The following is a 14875-nucleotide window of genomic DNA, read 5'->3' as shown; positions in this document are numbered from 1 at the left end:
TCAAAACACTCTTGCGACGATGATCCCTAGTTTGGTTTAGCATCACTGATTATTTCAATAGCATAGAGATCTGCTTACCAAAGAGGAAAAGAAGAAGATTTGATGGTGACAGTTCAGTCAGTAGGACACACAAAGCGGTGCCTAACGCGCTGGCCAGTCCCAAGAATGCCCAAGTAGCCCACTGGATGATCTCGATTAGTAGAGGGGAGACAATTTTGGATCACGAACTCACCTCTTCAGCAACAAAAGTAGTTTTCAAGCGAATGTTTCCGCCGCATTGGATCATTGCCGGAATCAACTCCTTGATCTTTTCAATATCCGAATTCAGAGCCACATCGTACGTATCGATCGAACGCTTATGCATCATCAGGGTCTCAAGATTAAATTTGCCAAATCTGGTTAGAAAGTTGGAATTATGATTCAGCATGGTGGTTAATTCAGCCTTGATAGAAGCGGTATCGCAGTTGGGACACCAGGTTGTGTGGTAGGGAAAGCAGTGCGCTCCGATTTGACCGAATACTTTGACTTTGACACAATTTGCTGAGCCGGCATGATGAGTATGCTTGATAATCTCTACCATTTCTTTCTCCGTTTCTTTGGTTAATACCGTCACATCTGATCCGTCTATTGAGGGTGTCGCGGATACTATGCGTGTACCATCCTCAAGGTGTCGTCTAGCTTTCTCTTTTTGTTGCTGTCTACGAACAGATTTGGTCATTGTGAAAGGAATCGAAGATTTGATGTCGGTATATTCTGGAAAGATAATGTTGGTATTGAGATTTAGAGGAGATAGGAGGTTAAGAAGAAAGGTAGGAGATTGAACGGAAGGTGGGGGTTATAAATACCAGGCGGAAGAGGTGATGTTTCCTGTGGGCGGTGTAGACATGGCATCTGTCCTATGTAACAAGTAAGTACTACTGCAGATAACACTTATAACTTTGACGCTGGCGGCGGCCTAGTGTGGTCCACGAGGACCTCGCTAGGGAACTACCTGTCCTTGCCGGCCTCGAAAAAGACAAACAAGGAGTCTCGAGGAAAAAGTACGTACCTGTCGATCCTTGCCTCGACAATTCTTGACACATACACCACCCCCGGCACTATGATATGCCATATAGTGATACTCCCCTTACAAGAATAAGGCACACACACCACACCCGGCACAATGATATGCCATATTGTGATACTCCCCTTATAGGAATATAGGTGCTGCACCCAGCACCCCCGGCACAATGATATGCCATATTGTGATACCCCCCTTATAGGAATATAGGTGCTGTATTCAGCACCCCCGGCACAGTGATATGCCATATAGTGATACTCCCCTTATAAGAATATAGGTACTGTATTCAATACAGCTTTTCGGTCCCGACCGTATCCTTATATCGAGAGGCCACTGTATTATACACCTATGTTATAATCTGGCCGATCGAGATGGAACAATGAAGCCAACTGTCCAAGGACAGAATATGCTTTTTGATTGGAATACATACTGTGTTTTTTGTTTCCCACGAGATCCACAATTCATGGTGTTGAACCTCGAGGTTGATCCAGAAAGGACAGGTAGGCGAGGAGGAGGCGCCTGGAGGATGTTGTTACCCTCATTTGGCCACGTTGCCTTCCCTGCTGCTCGAGCCTCTCGGTGTGGCAGTGCACGTGCACCGCTTCATGTAATCGCGCCACCCCGAACACCCCGAACACCCCGGGCCCAATACCGCCTACATATACTTTAATTATGCACTGTATCTGGCTCTGTACCCATGGAGTCTGCATATATTTCATCCCACTACAGTACCAGTACATCATACACTCGTTCCCGTTTTCACCAGCTTTCCTTTCAATGCTGATCCGCACTTATATGTGTTAACACGGAAAAGCACCAACAGCAGTACCTCCGTGTCCCACCACACCTCGTCGGTGCTCGACGAAGGGTGCAAATATAACTTTCCTCTGTCATAATTCTTTCTTGGCCCAGGTGAGGTCTATATAGTCGGATAGATACCCTCTTGCCCTTATACCGAATTCAGAATACTAAGGCCCCGTAGGCTGTGGGGGCGTTGGTCTTCTCGGCTACCGTGTGAATCGGCGGGACCGGCTACCGCCCAACGGGCGGGTTCGCCGCAGTTGTGTCAACGACAGACCCCCGACAAACTGATCGAATAACCCGTTGTTGCACAAGCAATAAGATAGTAAGTCGGAACCCGACCCGCAGCCTAACTAATCTCTGGCCTAACATTTTACCACAGGTACTTTGCTCCATCACATACCTACAAGTACTTTAATTGGTGGACGCCGCGGGAGATGTAATATCCGCCCGGCCTCTTCTCCTATGCAGAAATCTGTTACCAGACACCCGCTTTTGCTGAACATGAAGGCCGCCGAAGACGTGGAGATTATCAATACACCCCGCGGTACCAAAGCGGTGCATTCAAGCTGCCGGTAACTTACGAACGAACGCCAACGACACGCCCATCGCAAATCGCGGGTATACGGGATGATAGATTTCGGCGAGATGATGAGATGGCAAGATGGCGAGCCTGATATCATGCATGAGTTCGTCTTATCTCGCGCCATTTGCGGGTTGAGAGAAGTGGGGCTTAATTTCTCCGGTGTTGTTTATTCAGCTAACGATATAGTTTTGAGGCTTACCATTGGGAAAACAGGCAGAGAAAAGAAAGGCGTCACAAATGGGCATGCGAGCAATGACAGCAGATACCATTGGTTGCTCTACATTCTTTCACATAGTAGTACGGGGGTAAAATCTTGGAATGGAGATGGACATGGAAAGGATAGACCCTTTTATTTTGGTTTAACTCCGCTTACATATCATTAGAGATTAAACGGTTATGCTTTTCAGCCACGTAACACATTCACCTCGCGCCGGGTATCCGTAAAACGCTTAGAGTCTTACTATGGTTCGATATAACTCTTCTCATTGAGGTCGGAGACCTAAACTCAGACATATGGAAATAATGATTCTGTGAGTCATTTTCCAATACCATCGACCGACTCTCCGATCAAGAATCATAACTAAGGTCCTCACCCTACATGGACTTCTCTCTTTCTTTCGGTTTACTCGTACAGTTAGTGATGTGTGCTCAATTTTGAGAATCTTCTAATTCCTGGTTGCGGACAGGATCATCGAGTGATACTTCATGAAGCACCGCCTTTTTTTTTTTAGCTGTTTAATTCATCAATTATGAAGCACCGCCTCAAGAACATAACACCGCACATGTCTCTCATAGCTCAACCACCAGACAACCCCCCGGCTAGCATTTATGAAGAGTTTCTCTGGGGTTAGGTATCACCTCCCACTCGAGAACGCTCGCATATCAAGGGCGAATCATAGAATATCACTCGGCACAGAAAACATGTAATTTATATCATTACCGCTGGTTGTGTAACACAACGACTTATAGGTTAGATCACAGCTTAGAGGATAGAGCTTTTTGGCACAGAAGGCAGACATTTCCCTACTATTCTAATCAAAATTATCACCGATAGTGGATACCCACGCCTCGACGAGCACCCTTGCGCCTACCCCGATGTTGGGTCCTTCACTCGGAAAGAGGGTAAAAGAAAGAAGAAACAAAGCGGGAATAAATGCAAAACATTCACACATCTGATGTTGAAACTGCTAATATTCTGTTCCACTAGCTCTTCCTCTGCAGCTGACGGCGCCGAGGAGCAGGAGCAGGGCGCATATGCCTCCTTCAGCGACGAGAATCCAGCGACACCGAATGGAGCGCTCGATTACTCTTGCGACGCCACACAACATCAGGCCATCTTTGGTTGGTGCAAAGTATCATTTGGAGACAATGGTGACGGAGATGTATTTGCAAGGAAAGCCATTCTATGTCTGAGGTGGGTCGGACACTGAGTCCTGGGGATAATAATTTGGATTGTGATTTGAACTACGTGCAAAAGATACGTGTTCTAGGGATAACAAAGTTCTGTATAAGGGAAATTCAGCACGGGAACGGAGCCTATCACAATGTGTACTATATGTTTAATTGTTCTAACCTCTCCCGTTCATTCCGATAATAATAATGTCACAATACGAGTTAAAGAAAAGTTCGTCTTCACGGTCATTTTAAAGGATGACTGTTTCATGGAAAGTATTAGATTCAATCGAGCTGACTCTGAACTTGATTACAATTCTTTCTTTTTGACCCTGTTACGGTATTATAGTTTTGGTATTTTTATTATTGTTTTCTATTATTTTTTACTTCAGAAAATAAAACATCTCTCCTCTCAGTGGAAAGTTCTCGAATAAATGCTTGAATAGTTATAAGAATTGAGCAAGAGGGGGGGGAAGGTCAACTGTTGCTTTGAAGAAAAACAAAAAAGACTTTACTAAAGTGTTCGATAAGTTGGATTACGAAGAACCACAGGAATCTTTGGTAACATGGTTACCGAGAGAACTTGCGCACCAGATCCAGTTGGATTCAAAGTCTTTCGAATCATCTGGAGAGTCTCACCTCTGCCAAGCATTGAACAATATGTCTGTAAAGAATCGAATTGAGAATTAATGATTCTCCAAACTCTGACCTGAATACTACTTGGAACCATAAGTTCCAATCTCCCTTTATACGGTTCAGCAAATTGTTTCCCAACGCCAGATGTCCAGAATCTCCTTAGACTATATTTGAGTGAAGATGTGTTTTGCGTCAGATCATTTTGATACCAAGGATAGTAAATATCCCAATATGATCTCTGTCTTCCGGGATTGTTGCTGGTTCTGTACGGATTATAGAGAAGATCGCTGTGCATTTGAACCAAAACTCGAACATTTGCAAGTAAGTCTTCTAGTGACTCTTTTGTTTCTTTACAGTACGGAATACACCTGTAAGCTTCTTCCCATCGGGCATCGGTCCATTCGTTGAGATAGTCGGTCGGGCCTTGTAAATCACCATTTTCATAAAATTGTAACATTGTTGAAATTGTGAGTTATTCGGTGATGGCTTCAGAGAATTTTTTGGGGTGTCCAAAAAAGGGAAAAAAGGGTAAAGAAGTGCTTTGACAGTGTTATATGCAACGCAATCCTGGTTATATCATTCTATGAAATACAGTCCGTATAGATAATATACATTATAATGAAACCTTTCTCGGTCCAGAATAGAATTTCTTATTTGTGTGCGTGGTAGATTTTGTTCATACATATTAGAGGTCTATGCATTGAAGAAAATTTGTATATTGAAATGAATGTGAGTAGTATATAAAGTTAATAAACTGTGATATAATCGGAAAAGATAAGTAACTTAAAAACCGTCAGCTATAGCAGCACTAGCAATCCTTAAGTGTAAACAATACCTTTTATAAAGAGTTTTAGTTTCAAAATATCGATACAAAGGACTTAATTTCACATTTATTTATGTTTCAAACCTTACAAGATCGTGAGGACCAATCTTTGTTTGTGACTTCAAAAGACTTTCGTCATATAATATTGTTAACTGAATAATCTATTTTGCGAGGTGAAATTTGGCCATGAGACTTAAGTAATAAAAGGATTACGAAATAGCATAGTTTGAGACTAATGGAAACAGTAAAATAGATTTATTTCGAACTCTCTACCAACAGATATCATGATTTTAAATTCCAACCCTTAGTAAGCCCCGTTATATTGAACCACCATTGGTGATTCATCTGTTGACCAAATCCTCGCCCCAGATCCAGTAGAGTTAAGATAACGACGAAATCGTATCCTGATTGCCGGATCACTCAGAGTTTTACAATAGGCTATCAAACTACCTAGTTGATAATTCAGTATGTCCCATGCTTGATATTCGACACTGCTTTTATCCAATAAATCTTCTCTTGCAAGTTTTTTGTAATGACTATGAAGTGATTTCGCTACTTCCGATGCCCAGAACTGTTTCAAACCGGTATGAATTTCCATCAGCGATCTTAAAAGATTGTACGTATACCAGTGACAATACATATCCCAATACTGATTTTGTTCATTAACAGTTTCACTTGTTCGATAAGGGTGGAATAGGAGATCACTATAGCCTTGAACTATGGCCCTAGTATTATCTAGAAACTTTTCTAATCTTTTCTTATTCTCTTCAAGATCCGGGACAAGTCGGTATGCTCGACTCCATTTCTCTTCAGTCCAAAAGTTAAGGTGATCGGTGGGACTTTTGATATCTCCATTTTCGTAAAATGTAAACATTTTTCCTTAAATTCAAGAGATGTTATGAAGAGAAAACGGTTCGATTCTGAATTTGACCGCTAACCGTGATGGTGAAAACTGTGAAACAAGATTAATAGTGAAACCAGTTTTTACTTGTTTGAATAAATCCCGATCCATTTTCTTTTATTCACTTTGCTCTTGCGGATTCAATTCTATTTGAAGTACTACCGTTATCCTTCTATTATTATAATAACATTTTTGAATAGAATTTTAGCAGAAATAATCAATATTACAGTTATGCTCAACTATCAAGTATCATTCATCAGGAAACAATGTATACTTTGAGTGAATATCTTCCATATCACATGCTGATTCTGAGTATATTTCGTTTCTTACAGCCAAAGTATGTATCGTATTTCACTCTCTCAAAAATTAACAATATTTGACTTCGAGGCAAACAGGAGTAAGTTTTTATCTACCAAACGGTTTCCATAACTCCACAAACCCTTCACCCGCCAGTATTTTCTGCAATATTTCATGTTTGATCGAGATCCTGATACTATATTACCTCACAACTATAAACCACCTAGCGACAAATGAAATGATGCGATTTCTGAAGGACTCTAATAAGATCCGTACCTCAAATGTTGCTAACCCTAACAACAAACTCGAAAAAGGTAACATTTACTATTTCTCAATCCCCATTATCTAATATACTCTGCAGTAAATCTTAGGTGAGAGGGCAGTGGAGTATCTTCGGTCAGGGTTGTGACTGTGCGTTTGCTGAACGCTGGCCTGGCCATGCAAGATAGGCAAGTCCTACAGCGGGTTGAAACAAAAGCAACCCTTTTTTCTACCACCACTTGAGATCGTTCCATATTTTCTTGAGTATTGACAAAGGGATATCCGGGTTATCTTCCTTGTTGATTATTGAATCCTTACCCTGGTTATATATTCACCCGCGTACATACTTTATAGGTGTGACATTTATAACACAAGACGTTTCCCGGCCTCATCTTGAGCTTAAACACACCGATAACCTGGCGCCAAGCTTAGTACCTCATGCATCTTCGTCAATTTCTAACCATTAAGGCTAGGCATGAGGCAGGTATGTTTGATGCCCTGCGATTCGAATTAAAGTGGAAATAAACGATGGAAACACTTAGTATCACTGGTTAATTGCGCCTATGCTGGCAGATCGAGCTCCGCGTTCTAGTTTTCTTGTTCCACATCTCGCTGAGATCAGCTGTAGTTCCTGGAATCTTTTGAGGGTACCAGGTGTCTTTTATCTGTGCCTACTGACATCTTTGTATGTTCAATGTGGAAGCTATGCTCGATAACTCAATCCAATGAAAGCTTGAATGAATTCCGGTACTGCATGTGTATCCCCAAAACCTCGCGATATAATAGCCTGACATTCAAACGCCAAGGTTGGATAGTAACATTGAGAAAGAAGAGGGGGAAACAAAAGAGATAGTGTATAATTGAATCGACAAAGAAAAAAAGAGAATATATCGCTATGCCATTATCCTTCTTCGCCTCTTGCCCTTAACAGCAATATACCCCATTTCCGTAGTATTTTAGACAACGGATCCATCGGTGATCCCACACCAAACTTCCATATCTATGCACACAATATTAGAGATAGAACCTCCAGTGAATAGGGTTATTGTGCCTACTCGTTGCTCTCCTTACCTCTTCGGTTTATCCTTCTTCGCACACCTTTTGGTTGTAGAAGCTTTCGACCCGCAATAGGCAAAGTATCTCTATGGCTAGGTTTAATGCCACCTGGGTTTGCTTTCTGATCGCTGGTGTTATTACTGGATGTATTATCGACCGTGTCCCTAATGGAGCTATAATGGGTGGTGTTGTTGCCGGAGGTGTTGTGGTCTCTCTTTATAAAGCGATTTACGAGTTCCATCGAACGTGAAGAGATGCCATGGTACGGTACGGTTTGTTCGTCCTCGCCTTGTGTGTTGGTATTAACGCGATTATCTAGCAAGAGAGCAATTATTTTCGCGCCCTTCTGTAGATCTAGTGCCCATGCATGAAGTAGTCGCCGACCAGAGTTGTCTCTAATTTCGAGGTAGTTATTGCAGCGCAGTAGTAAGTCCATTATGGTAAAAAGCTCAGATTCGAGACAAATTGCCTGCGCGGATCGTCCATTTTCAAGTTTTGTCTTCGCGAGCAAGGTCCTTGTTGCCTCTTCGAAGTTTTGAACGGAGCTATAAGGAGAGGTAGATTGATCAAGTTTGCTCGAAAATGTAGTGTTTTGTAGTTCAGTGTTAAAAAGAGAGATTCCAAACTTCGTTGAGTGTTTCTGATCCCTGAAATTGGATCTAGGTGGCTCCTGCGGATACGTGTTTGCGATGTAGGTACTCCCGTCTTCTAATGGCACTGGCGCTTTATCGTGCTCGTTGTACCCACCAACATCTTCAGTTGACTGGACCGGAACTTCCGATGCTGTGATTTTGGTAACCTTATAAAGCGCCGGTGACGTATATGATTTCAAATCTTGTTCTCTAACCGTAAGGCACAACACGGTCTCAATTGTTCCATCGCCTTGTACTGTAGAGTAATTATCTAATTCAAACCTCTCTAGCAGAAGGTTTAGCACATTATCTTCGGTATACGCATTTCTAACCGCAACATCTAGTAAGGCTAAGCCTAGGATATTTTTCGTCGAGAGGTCGATCGCTTGTATCGAATTCTTTACCACCTCTTCGTCCCAATTTGTAGATCTGGAAAGATAACAGTGTAAGAGAGTGTTTCCAGACGCGTCCACGAGCGTAAGGTTGCTTGCCCCCGCCAACAAAAGCTTAAGCACGCCCCCCGGGCAGTCTTGATTTGCCATCGCAAGAACTAGTAGAGTTTGACAAATTGTCGGGTCATTTAATAAAGCCTTAACCATACGTTTAATTTCAACACGCGCTGGATAGATTGTCATGAGATCTGCTGCTGCTCCCTTATCGTTGTCCGCTTCACGTTTCATCGAAAGCTCATGCTCAACTCTAGCACACACGTACGCAGGCTTAAGCATTATACATTGTAGTAGAGTTCCAGCATCGTTATCTTCTGCCGAATCACCAATGGTATCTAACAAAAGCTTGATTACCTCAGGACCGTAAGTGACCGGACCACCCACTTTCGGGTTTGCCACAGCTTTAATGGCAGCTTTAATGGCACAATGTAGCATAGTCATCCCCTCTTTGTTCTGTATTCTAAGGTCGGTGGTATTTTCCAAGAGCGCCCGTGTTATCCCTAGCCACTCCTTCGACCATGTAAATGTATCCGAAAGGTAAGCATGCAGCGCAGTTTTCCCCGAGTTGTCTTTTAGTGACATCGCAGCTTGGGTGACCTTCTTCGATAAGAGATCGAACACGGGGATAACATCGGTCCATGCGTTACCAACGTGCCAAAGTGCCACCTTAGATACCATTTCCACGGCACAATGCATTATAGTCCTCCCCTTTTTATCCTGTATTGAAATATCGCTGATATTTTCCAAGAGAGCCTCTGTTATTCCTAGCCACTCCTTCGACCATGTATGCGTGCTCAAAAGGTAAGCATGTAGCGCAGTATTCCCCGTGTTGTCTTTTAGTGACATCGCAGCCTGGATGACTTCGATAAGAGATCGAACATGGGGATAGGATCGGTCCATTCGTTATCGAAGCCCCCCTCACGCAGTTCATGTAACATTTCCGCAGCACAATGCAGAACAGTCATCCCCATTTTATTCTGTATTGAAATGTCGCTGGTATTTTCCAAGAGCGCCTCTGTTATTCCTAGCCACTCCTTCGACCATGTATACGGACTCGAAAGGTAATCATGTAGCGCAGTATTTCCCCAGTTATCTTTTAGTGACATCGCAGTTTTACTGGTCTTCTTCAATAAGAGCTCGAACACAGCGAGAATATTGTTGGTAGGCGTGTACCATTCCCACCCCTCTTCGTCGAACGCTTCCACGGCACAATGCAGAACAATCATCCCATCCTTGTTCTGTATGTCTCTAAGGTCACTGGCATTCTTTAACAAAAGCCTTACTACCCCATAGCCGGCCTCCGTAGAAGTCACGGACCCCAAGTGTAGAAAAGCATAATGTAATGGAGTATCCCCCGAGTTATCTTGTAACGCCAACGTAGCCTTATTGGTCTTCTCCAATACAATTTTCAATATCTCGACAGCGTTATCGGGCGGCGGATCGGGCTGGCCCGATGACGCCACGGGCATATTTCCAACAATATAGTGCAGTAGAGTGCTACCATCCTTGTCACGTGTTTCGAAATCGGAGGTTTTCTCTAATATAAGCTTTACTAGATTGTTGTACTCCTCATACATGAGCGCTCCAAACGAGATAGCATCATATAATACGATATACCCCCGGTGATCCGGTATAGAAACCACTGCTTTACTGGCCTTCGCTACTAAAAGCTTACACGTTGTAAGCTGATGAGTATTGCATTCTGAGGAATCTAGCACTCCTAATCTAGTAAAAGCAAGATTAAGTGCAGTTTCGCCACGCAAGTTCGTTACGGCCATGTCGCTGGTTTCCAGTAGAAGGTTTATTAAATCGTTGTTGCAAGGGTACAATTGGGCCGCCACATGAAGAGCTGTATTCCCCTCACTATTCTGGGCCGAGACATGAGCTCCATGTTGTATTAGACGGTTAACGACAGCCAGATGATCGTTCTCTGCGGCGATGATGAGAGCAGTGTTTCCATCCTTGTCGGTCTTGTGAACACTTGCACGGTCCTCTATCAGATCGTTGATGATTTGTAGGTCACCGAGCTTTGCTTCAACATGTAGCATAGCACCCAGCTCCTCGCGAGTTAGGTCTTTCCAGTTGCGGCAGTCATGGGTAGTCTTCTTCCATCCCTCAGTCTCGTATTGCATCCGGCAATGATCGGTGGTTCGTAATTGCGAAAAATGGAATGGATGTTGGTCTTGGACAATTAAGTGGAGGCTTTTAACCCAGGTAAACCAATCATCGCACTTGTGGATGGTCAGAACTGGTGTTAGCGCGCCGTAGCTGCATTGACGGATTGCTTTTTTGCCGTCTCTCAACGTTCTTATTTTTCCACATGGAGTAGAACCCATATGTGAAGCAGGAAGTTGTCACAACCGCAACAAGAGTCTGCCCAGTCTGACCCCAACTACTTATATCATTGGCCGCTGGGAGATCGAAGCCTGATAGGGTGACCTCGATAGTAACCATTGAAGAGAGAGCGATGACTATGGATTCTCGGTACTTGGTGAACGCGGTTGCTGGGATGGAATCGTATACAGTGTTCTCGATGCCTTTGATATTGGTGTTACTGTCTCCACGTGAAAACTTTTCGGCCGCATCGTAGTGATCCATGTAGGAGAAGCAGAGCCATACTCCATGAATTATGGTGACGGCCTTGCAAACTAGGTACATCCAAAAGGTTTTCGCGGGACCAACGCAGGAGTCGAATGGACCCCACCAATACGCCTGAAAGCAGGGACATGATTCGACAGAGATGTCCAATTTTTGCTCCAAACCAGTGTGATGAAATGAAGACATAGTCTTTGCTAGAACAATCATTGAAAAGAAAATTGAACCAAATAGCCTACCCGTATGAGTTGGCGGGCTGCAAGGCATTCTTTCATGGAAAAGGTAATGGGTGTAAGGAACGTCAAACAGTCCAAAATCATAGACCCAAGTAATTTATCCGCTGGATTCAATTCCTTCGTCCAAAGACTCCAGGTATATATTATCTGTGACCCGACTAGCGTAGTAGCGATGCCTTTAAGGCCCGTCTCTTCTGCATGATAGTGGCCCAAAAGAGCTGTCAACATCACTATTGTCGCCGGAACCCACAAACTAACTCGAACACCCAGTCCGGCAACATCTGGGTTTAGGACGCTGCAGCCTTGAGGGGATTCGGCAAACCGCCAGAACACCCCCGTAAGGATCACGATCACCACAGATAACAAGAGCCAAGCAGCAGCAGGGCTATGTAAGACTAGATTCCGTTGGGCTTCGGACAATTTCTTTTCAACTGAACATCCAGCCGGAGCAGGCAGTACTGGTGGTTGCGCGGGTAACTCGTAGGTTTTACGCAACTCGACGATATATGAGACGATAGTGACAAGTATAGCAAACGGCAAGAAGAGAAATAGAGCGCTGTCGATAACTGGGGCAGTGTCCTCACGTTCAACAGGAACAGATGTGTCGGAAAAGCCAGTTGCAAATGGCAATGAACAAAAAATCAATGTGGTCCACATCGGCGGCCAGACATTATGACTATCAAGCCAGCAGCTTGGAGAGAGGGTTTGAGCCTTGTGGCAATGAACTCAACGTTAGAGCTATTGCGGTAAATAAAGGTACGAAGAGGGTGCATACATATAGTGAATGATGCCAGAACCTGGCTAACATATGACGGGCGGTCTCAAGGTTCACAATGATTCCCAGATGGGCTGAGATCTAAGACATAGAGTGGGTACATACAGTATTAGAAGCAAACACCATCACTTTTGTTCATGAAGGGGTACGAACGTAAGATAATATGAGGCTTAATCCTTTTCGGGCATAGGGGGTTGTCGAGGGAGATGGCAGCTGGGGAAGATAATGTATTAGCGGGCGTACGTAAGTCTCGCCGAGGTTGAGGACGGAGTTAACCGCTCGCAGAAAAAGGATGATTTTATCTATTTACCTCCGATATTTGAGCCAAGCGATTCATCGGGGATGACAAGCTTATCGATAGAGATGGAGCCGTCGTACTTATATGTCGGCCCTGGGCGTTGGCGGCAGGTTCTTTCCGTGTCTCGCGTTCTAATCCGGGTCTTTCGTGTGGTTCGTTCATATGATAATTTTCTTTCTCGCAGCGAGGTAAATCAGTTGATATTGAGTATATAAAGATCTTTAGTAGAGGGGTATGTGGTAATGATTGCGAGAACAGAAGTAAATCTCAGCCTCAGGCTCAGCGCTTGACAGATGTGTGATGATGATTGGTTTTGCTTTACGCCTATCTTAGCCTTGTTAGGGTTAGGCTTGGGAAGGGGTCGACCTACCAATAGCGGAGTAGAAATGATGATTTCGCAAGAAGTGGTAAATCATGTAATGGTTAGAATTTGACCCTCCTAGTTGACCAATTCCTTATACGATATATTCCATAATTTGTGGAAAGGTCTCCATATATAAATTCTAACGACCTTATTGGCCAATTAGAGGGCTGGTAGTGATGCGGTTACCAGTAAATGTTGCTGGCCCCATTTGCATGAAGATTATATTTATCATAGCACCTCAGACAAATAACATTCCATTACTTAGTTCATAGTTAGTAAACCCATCATTCGGGAATTTCATCTTCGCGCAATTCCGCAATAATCGCATGAGAGAAGTCTTTGTCTACCGCAGCCAAAGCTTACTACCGTCCAACTTGACAGACAAAAGCTTGGACAGACAGATATTCTCAATTTTGTCTACTGCCAGCAGGCATAGGAAATGATTTTCGAGGCCTAGCCAGCACATGCAAACCATGACGAGAACTAGGCCCACATTGGTTTATCCTATTCAAAGTGGTCAACACGGTGATAGCACTCAAACATCCTTTTGATCTTGTGCCATATTTCTTCGATGATGGCGCCTTTATAATTGTAGATTACCCGTTGTGGTAGGTACTTCAGGTTACCAAAAACCAATTGATACGTTCGATATTTCTACTCAACATTATAGAAGTCGCCCGTAAACTATAAGCGCCATATAGAGACGAGGAGGATACGCGTACTCCTTAATCTTCCGGTAGAAGTGCATCATTCTTAATCCAGGTACAGCGATGGATAGTTTCGATGAATGCTGAATTATCAGCGGAGAAGAAAGTCCAAGAAACGGAGAGACAGCACCTACAATGTCTGTTTTGGTGCCTCCACGATATTCAGAGAGGGGCTTAATCCACTCATCTGCCTGGTGGCCTAGTGAATACCTTCTGACCCCCGCTTGATCCTCCTGAGCCTGGGAGCGTAAAGAAATCCATCAATCAACTCGAAGTATGTAACTCCTGATGGAGATAGAGGCGAGGGGTCTCCTTCCACTCTAGCGTACTATCTCATACCTCAAGCCACGCCTCCGTTCCAGCAAGAAGTGGCCGCTCTTGTCGTGTTCTAGACACATACCCAGTTGAAGACCAGGCCGGACGAGTCCACACACATATGCCATAGTATGAACGATATCACATTGAATACCGGTCGCGTGGAGGCCACATAGTAGGGTGTCAAGGTCCAATGGAATTACTTGCCGCCTTCACTCCGGCCGCCGTCTTTCTCTGCAATTACGATGTTGCCAAAAGATTCTAAGATGCGATGTTGTTAGATGTCGAGAGTGACATCTGTGAGATACCTTAGCGCCAAAAGCGCCAAGCCAAGCCACGGCTTGGCATATCGGCTTGCCAAGCCAGTGAATGAGATGCGTGGAGGATCAGTCGATGATGGTATTATAACCCTTGAGTTATCCCCGACTTTCCTCAAGCTTTTAGGCTCGTCGATCGATCAACCCAGGGGATTAAACTCGATCAGGAGCACAATGGGTGCAACTTACAAAACGTAACGGTGATGGCCTCTATAGAGTACTGTTGATATCGAAACCTACGGTACCGGACATGATAAATCAACATTCCCGCCTTTGGCCGAGTCGAAAACCCGATTTATCAATACACACATTGTGGTTTGGAGCCTCGATGAACGATTTAGTTGGGCGATCGTCTGGCTTTGTGGCGTTAAACT

General features: G+C 43.9%; 2 protein-coding genes across 2 annotated transcripts; both read right to left on the bottom strand.

Moving 5' to 3' along the window:
* Positions 1-718, bottom strand: H6S33_006278 (uncharacterized protein; the record flags this gene model as incomplete). Its single annotated transcript, XM_044837889.1, has 3 exons — positions 1-26; positions 79-181; positions 233-718. The coding sequence occupies 3 exons, from the start codon at positions 716-718 to the stop codon at positions 1-3; spliced, it is 615 nt and encodes a 204-aa protein (XP_044689805.1).
* Positions 719-4353: 3635 nt separating this feature from the next.
* H6S33_006277 (uncharacterized protein) lies at positions 4354-4932 on the bottom strand (the record flags this gene model as incomplete). The annotated part of the gene is made up of 1 exon (XM_044837878.1): positions 4354-4932. One exon carries the CDS (start codon positions 4930-4932, stop codon positions 4354-4356), a length of 579 nt encoding a protein of 192 aa, XP_044689804.1.
* Between the last annotated feature and the right edge of the window lie 9943 nt (positions 4933-14875).

The sequence above is a fragment of the Morchella sextelata genome (genome assembly GCF_020137385.1).
Source record: "Morchella sextelata strain SCLS chromosome Unknown scls_20, whole genome shotgun sequence".
NCBI lineage: Eukaryota > Fungi > Ascomycota > Pezizomycetes > Pezizales > Morchellaceae > Morchella > Morchella sextelata.
Note: the sequence above shows the minus strand (reverse complement) of the source record. Positions and strands in the feature narration are given on the sequence as shown.